This window comes from Triticum urartu, chromosome 7 (genome assembly GCF_003073215.2).
Source record: "Triticum urartu cultivar G1812 chromosome 7, Tu2.1, whole genome shotgun sequence".
Lineage (NCBI taxonomy): Eukaryota > Viridiplantae > Streptophyta > Magnoliopsida > Poales > Poaceae > Triticum > Triticum urartu.
In genome coordinates, this window is record NC_053028.1 from 428,476,065 (window position 1) to 428,486,187 (window position 10,123).

Below are 10,123 nucleotides of genomic sequence, written 5' to 3' on the forward strand. Positions count from 1 at the left end.
GTTTTGTTCCATTATCTTTTTGACAGTGGAACCCGATCCATTCATGGATTGTATGAGAAAAAAAAACCCAAGGATTAGAAGACTAGGAATTTGGATGATAAGTGTTTGACATCATAGGAGAAACAAATGAATTCCACCAAAAGGTTTGAGAGGATTTCCTCCAAAATAGAGTGCAAATGAATCTTAAGATAATTTTCACAAAGATTCAAGTTCTCCAAAAAACTTATGGAATTCCTTGGAATCAAGATGACCTTGGGAGTGAGTTATATGCACCCATCAGCCGACTCAGCCAATATAGACTAGAATGTGTCTCCTTAGTGATCAGTATCTCGGTAGAATCAAACCCCTAACAACCGATGAGCCATCATCATGGGATAAGAGCAACGTCTTGTTTTGGTTACTTCGAGGATCAGTACAAGGAGCAACAATGAATGATTTCTAGTTCCCTACCCTGCTAATTCTGGTGGTGGAAGTAGCAATATCAGAGCAACAAGTATGAGATAGGGCATTGTGACAATCATGTATGTATCTAAATAGGCATCACAAACAAACACTCCTGTGTATCACAGGACTGAGTTCAAGACAAGTCGGTGATATTGCGATAATAATTGTACCGAGCAGGAGCAGTCACAACAAGGCATGATCTTTCTCCCCCAAAACAGACTAGTGATAAAATTCTTGACAACTTATGATACTAGCAAAACGAAATGTGACCGCATCAGCAGCAGCGGCAGGCAACAAAGACGGACGAAAGAGGAGGGATTTATTTGGCGAGGGGCGGCGGCGAGCCGAGAAGAGCCTGCTGCTGGAGGTCGAGGTCGACCATCTGCTGCTCGCGGTCCATCTCGATGATGAGCGGCACGACCAGCACCAGGAAGGTCGTCCCGGCGATCCACGCCGCCTTCCCCGTGCTCCGCAGCAGCTTCCCCGCCACAGCCGCGGCCTCGCGGCCGTGCGCCGCCACCGAGGACCGCGAGATCGCAGCCAGGACGCCGCCCGCGTCGCCGCGCTTGCTCACAGCAGAGGACGACGCCATGCTCGCTCCCTTGTTTTGATCTGGACTGGAGGATTCGATTCGGTTCGATTAGGGTTTCCTTTCGGACGACTCCTTTTTATTGGACTGGACGGAGTAGTGGGCCTTTCATGGGCTTAAGGAGGCCCGTGACAAGGGCAGGCCCGAATGGCGACGGGTATTAAAAAAAAGTCAGCAGGCAGCAATTTCTAAAAAAAAGGAAACGGTTATATACGGACTTTCGGCCGGCCGCGCTCACTTGCGCGCGCAACACAGCGTATCCGCTGACTTTCTTGCCACGCTGGCGCAGTCCTAGGCAAACCGCTCCCTCATATCTCACGAGCATGTTATAGGTCCCACACGACTGCCCATTTTTACTCCCTAGTTATCTATTGTCTTATTTGTTACCTTTTCTTCTACCTCCAGCCAAATTAAGTTCTTTTTCCGCTACAAAGTGTTGCATCCGGCTAAGAAAAACGATGCAACCGACGAAATAAAAAGCTAGAACCGACGAATAAAAAAGCTAGAAATAAAAGGAGGCGGATTTTTGCGAAGTGAGATTTGCTGGAACCAATAGAGTCAGTCCTAGAACCGTGTAGAAAAGACGATGCAACCGCGGAGGGCGGCGGACAAGAGTACCGACGTGAGCTGGAATCAGAAGCTGTTTTTGCTGCTACTAGCAATCACAAAAGCTACAACCGGCAATCACAAAAGTTACAACCGGTGATTGATTTTGCTTCAACGACGACGTGGTAGCGGCACCGGCGATCATTTTTTGCTGGAACCAGCACAATATTTTGCTACTATCAGCTAACATATTTGTTGGCACCTGCAAACCAGTACTTTTTCGCGAGCCCATCGCCGGTGTGCTGCGATCGGTGACCAACGCTACCGGAGCTGCCACCGCCAGCGAGGGAGCTGCAACCACGGGCGAAAGTTGCTGCATGCGTGGATCCGGCGAGAAAGACATGAGACGGAGACGGCGAGGCCGGCGATCGACAGCGAGGCCCGCCGGCGATCGGAGCTGCCACCGCCAGTGAGGGAGCTGCAATCGCGGGCGAAAGTTGCTGCATGCGTGGATCCAACGAGAAAGACATGAGACGACGACGACGAGGCCAACGGACGGCAGCGAAGTCGGCGACGGGCGAGCGCGTGGGGTGGTGCTTCAAGACCGATAGGCAGCTACCGGAGCTGAGGGCGGCGACCGGCGGCAAGGTACGAGTATGGGGGCGTGGGGAAGAAGAAGATAGGGGAAAGAAGACTTAATCCAACGACTCAACGTGTCCGAATCGAGCGGCTGGGCAGTGACCGGCCCAAATTTGGGCCGACGCGCCGGCGCCTATCGTTGGCCAAATAAAAAGTCAGCAGGCAGCAGTCATTGCGGACGCGTCGCCTCCTCGCCTCCCTTGGCGTTGTCCTCCTTCGGACCTCTCCACCTCAAAAGTGAAACCCCAGCGAGCCTCGCACTCGCATTCTCACCGCTCCAGAACCTTGACCCACTCCCTTCCCTTGGCGCGTGCAGGTGTGTGACAATCAATCCTCTGTAGTAGGCACCAAAGTTTCGATTTCTTTTACTCTTCTTCTGCTCTAAGTGGGTGCATTCCGCTTTCCCTCCCTCTCCCACTACTGCTGGCTGTATGACATTTCTTGGTACAACCTGATGCTATCTTCGCCTCCCTTCCAAGATTGGGGTTTCCAGTGTGGTTCTTATCCACCCGCTACTTTCGGGCATTCCTCTTTTCTCCTAGGGTTTCATAAACGAATTTATTTATTTTTGTCTTATGAGGAGGTTTTGATTAATTGATAATGCACATCTTCTCTGCAACACAAATAGTAGTGGGGCATTTCATTAAAAGAAGGCCATGGTTTCCCACAAGGATAAGGCTCAAAAGGCGTATGAGGCCATGGGGCGTCTCGGCTTCTCCAAGAAGCAGGTTTCGCTAGTCCCGAGGCACCTCTACAACCTCTTTGACAAAAACTAGGAGCCCATCGAGGACGAGAGCTACCGCATCCTTGCTGACACCATCCTGGATAGCCAAAAGAATCAACCAATTCCTGCCACTAGCCATCATGTACAAATGATACGCTACTTTCTGTTTCTTTACTGTATAATTACCATCTGATGCTCGGCCTTTCCAATTGTGGTTTCACATCGGGTGACAGACCAAGCGTCCGAGCCTCACAACTCAACGCCGGTCACACCAGATCAAGATGCCCAACACCCTTCTGCTGCTCGGTATGGACATGGATGTCAGTGATAATGAAACCTCCCTCATCAACAGACCCATGGATGTCAGTGAAAATCCCTAAGATGCTCTCTTCTTACAAGAGCCCAAACCTGAACCTGAAATTGATGTTCCAGCTACCCCTGTTGCCAACGACCTCAATACTGGGTCTTCAGGTATACCACTTGCATTATCTCACCATCACTCAGTACTTTCAAGACCAGGCTAGAGTTGTTCATGCTTTGCGTTAGTTTTAGTTGAAATTATAGTTCATACTGATGTTTGTATGCTCTGGAAATCAAACTCAACATTTTTCCTATGATATTACCAAATTGTTTAAGTCCTTACGGCGGTTTTTGGTGCGCATGTATGTGGTTTATTTTAGCATTGCTTGATTGCTTTCTTTCCTTTTTTGGATGGCTGTGCAATTGTAGCAGTTTCTTTGACCATTGTCAATTTGTCACAAGTTTCTGTTGACAACATTCTTGTTCTAATTGGATCTACTGTATTTGCAAAATAAAAAATAAATAGGCGGGGACAACATGCTAATTGAACATTGTAAAACAAGGGATATGCTGACTTGGGGTTCTGATGCTAGAGCTAGCATAGTTAACCATGATCAAAATCCAGACATCAACCAACATGCAGTCAAGGATGGGGTAGAGTCTACTATTCAAAAGCTCACCAGGCATCTTTTGTTGAACTTGATGTAGCTTCATCCACTCTGGGTGAGGTGAAGGTGTCATTGAAATGCAAATTTGACCCTTCAGAGGCCTGCATTAGTTTGGACAAGGTCTTCAAAATAGTTGAGGATAAATGTCTTCGCTCATACAAGACCCTACCTCCTGATTTTTCTGTTGGCAAGCTGATGAATAAGATATGCCAATATGTTGCAGAGTCACGTGTGCATTCTGAAGCTCAAAACAATGGTGGCAGCTTGCAAGAACAGGCTTTGGAGACATATGCTCCATTTGTGAAACCAATTGCTTGTAAGCATGCTGTTGATGGGAATGGTAATGCTGCTGTAGGATCATCCTTGGAACCTAGCTTTCAAAATTGGGTAGTTGCTTATCAGCCTCAGGAAGCACTTTTTAAGCAAAGGTTGCTGCATGATGTTGCTGACATAACGAAGGGAGAAGAAAGAGTTAGAATACCTATTGTAAACGAATTTGGTAGTGATAGTTGTCTGCAATTGTTCTATTACATAAGAAAGAATCTCATTTTCCAAAGTGCTTATGTCAACACCTCACTTGCGCGGATTGGTGATGAGGATTGCTGCGCAGATTGTTCAGGCAACTGCTTATTAGAATCACATCCATGTGCATGTGCAAGATCAACTGGAGGCGAGATTGCATACACACCAGAGGGCCTGGTCAGGGCAGAATTAATTGATGAGTGCATAGTTGTTAATCACTTCCAAGAAAAGGATAATAAGTTCTACTGTAAAGCTTGCCCTCTTGAAATATATATGATGAAGCCCTCATCGGATCCATGTAAAGGTCATCTTGCTAGAAATTCATTAAGGAATGTTGGAGTAAATGTGGCTGTGGCATGCAGTGTGGAAATTGTGTGATTCAACGTGGGATAACATGCAATTTTCAGGTACTATCTTAAAACATTTGTAGGTTATCACAACTGTTATACTTTTGTGGCTTCCCATTTTTGGATGATGATCACTCATCAGTAGTTTCTTTATGGACCATTCTGTTCTTTGATGAATGGCCATTGACATCATTCATTTGTTTTGCTATATTAACGTGTTTCTTGCTCCATTCTTGTAAGCACTAGCAAATCAAAACTTCACTTTGTTCCCTTTACTTTGGTGTTAAACTTGTAGCATGGAGATGAGCTACCATTATTCCGTGTTTCAGGTGTTTTCACGAATGAAGGGAAGGGTTGGGGGCTATGTACGCTGGATGGGCTACCAAAAGGTGCTTTCATTCGTGAATTAGTTGGGGAGGTACTAACAAGTTTTGAACTACATGAGAGAAAAGCCAAAAATTCTAAGCATGTGGATCAAGTGCTCCTAGATGCTAGTTGGGGTTCTGAAGGGCTGCTAAGAGATGAGGAAGCTCTATGCCTTGATCTAGCATATTATGGGAATGTCGGGCGTTTGTCAACCATAGGTATGCTAGGACTCTTTTCCCATCTGTTCATTTATAAGGGCCTCATCAGCCTTGTCTATTAATGTTATATTTGTACTTTTTGCTGATTTTGGGTTTGATAATAATGCTTTACCATGTAGATGCTATGATGCAAATTTGGTAATCATACCTGTTGAAGTCGAGACTCCTGATCGCCATTATTACCATGTAACTGATTTTTGGCAATTGATATTGATTTCTGCACCGAAGGTGCTTGATTTGCAGCTACATGCTTACGAGTAATTGATGTTCCCCCCTCTTAATGCAGCTTGCATTATTCACTGCCAAGAAAATAGAGGCTTTTGAGGAGTTAACACGGGTAAGTGTCTGTATCATTTTCTGAACACTAGTATACATGACAACCACCTGCAAGTACTTGATAATACCCTCAATTAATACCTGCACAATATGAGGCTCGCATGCATACAATAATAATTGGGGCCTGCTTCAGTGCACCCGCCTTCCAAGAATTAGAATGGGTATTTTTGCCTTTTACTGTTAATTAAGTGCTAATAGACCTAACCGTGCTTCACTTGATCTCATCCTTTGTAGAATCGAAAGTAGGTCTAGAGGGGAATGTATTGGTCTCAACACATGAGTAGGTGGTTCTCTCTCAGGAAATGAATGTTGGAAGTGTAGAAACGTTTTGATGGCTCTCTCACACATGGAGAGGAGGGTGGATGGGTATTTATAGCCTCCACACAAAATCTAACTGCTACACACAAAGAGCCAACTTGGTCAGACCGAATAGATGAACTCGGTGAGACCGATTCAGTTCAAAATGTGAGCGTTAGGTGTTTTGGTGGGACCGACAAGATCAACTCGGTGGGATTGATGTGCTAGGGTTAGGGCAAAACTTAATCTTGGTTTGACCGATTACTTCAACTCGGTGAGACCGATTTCAGTAACAAGCAAACAGAGGGTTGGTCGGGCAAACTCGGTGGGACCGATCGCTCCGTTCGGTAATACCGAAATGTTACGAAGGGAAACAAAGAGTTTGCAATCCCATCTCGGTGAGACCGAGATCCCTATCGGTGAGACCGAACTAATTAGGGTTTCTGGCTATGGCTAAGTCAAATGAACTCGGTGGCGCCGGATAAATCAAATCGGTGGGGCCGAGTTTGACTTTAGGTCTAGGACATATTTGGATTTGAGAAAGTGGTTGAGGGCTTTGGAGCATATCACTAAGCATTTTGAGCAAGTAGACCATTAAGCAGCACCTCATCCCCTTTTAATGGTATTGGCTTTCCTATTGACTCAATGTGATCTTGGATCACTAATATAGAAATGAAGAGTCTTGAGCTTTTGCTAATATTTGTCCTTAGCATTTGGAGGGGTCCACATCTCTAGTCCATGCCATGCCAATCATTAAACTTACTGAAATAATCATCATGAAAGGATATTAGTTCAATGAGCTATATGTTGTTATGAATTACCAAAACCACCCAGGGATTAGTTGCACTTTCAATCTCCCCCTTTTTGGTAATTGATGACAACATATAGATCAAAGCTTCGACATATGATAATAAGAATGGAATATATCGTCGCTTTGAGAAGTATGTGATAAGCAAGAGCTCCCCCCTAAATTTGTGCATTATTTATGATTTGCTTTTGAATGCAAATGCACAATCGATTAGGATTATGGGTTTCTCTTCCATGTCACATACATCTTGGTGGAGCACTCAAAATGATAGAATAAAAATAACATGCACTCATCACCAAGACAAATATGATAGATCATACACAAATGATAATATAGCATCATCCAAGCATAATATGATCAACCACATGATCATAAGAGTATCTCACACACAAGCACAAAATATTGTAGCAAACACATGAGCAAATAAGTAGCAAGAGAGACAAATAGGAAGCAAGACACACACACACACACTCTCTCTCTATCGAAGCCTATGATCTATACACTTTCTCCCCCTTTGGCAATAAGTTTCCAAAAAGCTTGAAAATGCATAGTGCTATATGGAACTCTAAGAACGATCTCCAGGAAATCCGGAGTGCGAAGATGGCGTGGAGAGAACAACATCTGCAAAGCCTTCGGCTGTTGTCTGAGGAACTGGAGGGGTTGCCACAGGAGGGGCAACTGAGGCTATGGTTTCAGGTGCTGACGTTGTGGCCCTTGTGTCACTGACTGGCACAACTATAGACCTTTGTGACCTAGGCACCCTCTGATAAGCATCTATTGTACTTCTGCCTCCCCTCCCCTCTGCTTCTTCTTAAAGTTGCTCAACTGTAGTCTGAATCTTTGTGACCTTCAAGTCTAGATCATAAACCTTAGTCTCAATGATTCTCTCAAGACTCTCTTGGTTTTGAGTCAGGGTGCTTAGTCCTTTCTAAATTCTCACTGTAGCTTCAAGCAGATAGCTGAGCTGGTCCTGCTTGGTCTTGAGATTCGCAGCTGAGGCATCTGGAATCTTTGAAGCCTTTTCTGCCTTCGCCTTCTCTCTTCTCTTGAGCCTCAATAGAAGTAGGATGTGAAGCATCCATGACAACTGTGTTATCCTCAAAATTTGGCCTCAAGGGAAGGTGCTCTTTGTCAAGCAAGTATGTGCCTGTGCCCACCTTGGAATTAATGAGCATCTGAATGTGTGGAGCATAGCCGCATGATCTATTTTGATCAGCTGCAGTCCTCTTAATAGTCTCAACTATCAAGGTCATCACCTTGAACTTCTCTGGCACATCAAACATATGCAGCAAGTTAATTGAATTCCCTCTGATCATCCTGTCATCTCCAGACTTGGGCAACAATGTGTGCCTTAGGATGGTGTTGATAGTTGGCAGCCCTGACAAAAGATAGTAAACTGAGCCAAACTTGTGTGCCTCCAAGGCATCATCTGGTATCTCCTTGTACACGTGTGCCATGGAGTTGTGGCCTTTCCTGGGCTTGGCATACACATCAGTATCATTCTCTCCTTCTTTAGGAGCATGGATTAGCTTAGCCCACTCAGCAATGGAAGATTGGTACCTTGTACCCTCAGTCATCCAGACAATCTTGCCATCTAGATAAAAGTGAGCTGTGGAATAGAACTGCATCACCATCTCATCATTCCATTTGGTCAGTTTCTGACCCACAAAAGCATCAAATCCATTCATTCTAAAGCTCTCATGAACTCCAGGAAAGTGATCTTCATTGTCATCAATGATAGTCCAGTTGACCCACTTCATGTCACTTGTTGGGAAACGTAGCACGCAATTTAAAAAAATTCCTACGCTCACGCAAGATCTATCTAGGAGATGCATAGCAATGAGAGGGGGAGAGTGTGTCCATGTACCCTCATAGACCGAAAGCGGAAGCATTTAACAACGTAGTTGATGTAGTCGAACTTCTTCTCGTTCCGACTGATCATGTATCGAACGTACGACACCTCTGAGTTCTGCACACGTTCAACTCGATGACGTCCCTCGAACTCTTGATCCAGGAAAGTGTCGAGGGAGAGTTCTGTCAGCACGACGACATAGTGACGGTGATGGTGAAGTGATCTGCGCAGGGCTTCACCTAAGCACTACGTGAATATGGCCGGAGGCGTAAACTATGGAGGGGGGACGCCGCACACGGCTAACAATGTTTGTGGTGTGTTCTAGCGGTGCCCCCCTTCATATATATAGGTTGGAGGGGAGGAGATACAGCCAAGGGGGTGCCCCAAGTAGGAGGAATCCTACTTGGGGTCTTCCCAATTCGGCCTCCTCCCTTTCCTATTACTATTCGGAGTAGGAAGGGAAGAGGGGGAAGGGGGAATCTGAAGGAAATATGCCCTAGAGGCAATAATAAAGTTATTATTTATTTCCTTATATCATGATAAATGTTTATTATTCATGCTAGAATTGTATTAACCAGAAACATAATACATGTGTGAATACATAGACAAACAGAGTGTCACTAGTATGCCTCTACTTGACTAGCTCGTTAATCAAAGATGGTTATGTTTCCTAACCATATACAAAGATTTGTTATTTGATTAACGAGGTCACATCATTAGTTGAATGATCTGATTGACATGACCCATTCCATTAGCTTAGCACCCGATCGTTTAGTATGTTGCTATTGCTTTCTTCATGACTTATACATGTTCCTATGACTATGAGATTATGCAACTCCCGTTTGCCGGAGGAACACTTTGGGTGCTACCAAACGTCACAACGTAACTGGGTGATTATAAAGGAGCATTACAGGTGTCTCCAAAGGTAGATGTTGGGTTGGCGTATTTCGAGATTAGGATTTGTCACTCCGATTATTGGAGAGGTATCTCTGGGCCCTCTCGGTAATGCACATCACATAAGCCTTGCAAGCATTGCAACTAATGAGTTAGTTGCGAGATGATGTATTACGGAACGAGTAAAGAGACTTGCCGGTAACGAGGTTGAACTAGGTATTGGAATACCGACGATCGAATCTCGGGCAAGTAACATACCGATGACAAAGGGAACAACGTATGTTGTTATGCGGTCTGACCGATAAAGATCTTCGTAGAATATGTAGGAGCCAATATGGGCATCCAGGTCCCGCTATTGGTTATTGACCGGAGACGTGTCTCGGTCATGTCTACATTGTTCTCGAACCCGTAGGGTCCGCACGCTTAAGGTTACGATGACAGTTATATTATGAGTTTATGCATTTTGATGTACCGAAGGTTGTTCGGAGTCCCGGATATGATCACGGACATGACGAGGAGTCTCGAAATGGTCGAGACATAAAGATTGATATATTGGAAGCCTATGTTTGGATA

The 10,123-nt window shown here is 45.0% G+C and overlaps 1 protein-coding gene and 1 pseudogene across 1 annotated transcript; one reads left to right on the forward strand and one right to left on the reverse strand.

Moving 5' to 3' along the window:
- Nucleotides 1-576: 576 nt before the first annotated feature.
- LOC125524074 (mitochondrial import receptor subunit TOM9-2-like) lies at nt 577-1,096 on the reverse strand. Its single transcript, XM_048689144.1, has one exon. It carries the CDS (start codon nt 1,034-1,036, stop codon nt 764-766), a length of 273 nt encoding a protein of 90 aa, XP_048545101.1. The 5' UTR covers nt 1,037-1,096; the 3' UTR covers nt 577-763.
- A 1,778-nt stretch (nt 1,097-2,874) lies between these two features.
- Nucleotides 2,875-7,635, forward strand: LOC125518899 (annotated as a pseudogene).
- Nucleotides 7,636-10,123: the final 2,488 nt, after the last annotated feature.

Bases quoted from the DNA above. Each gene is read 5' to 3' on its own strand.
- LOC125524074 (XM_048689144.1), bottom strand. From the start codon at position 1,036: ATGGCGTCGTCCTCTGCTGTGAGCAAGCGCGGCGACGCGGGCGGCGTC.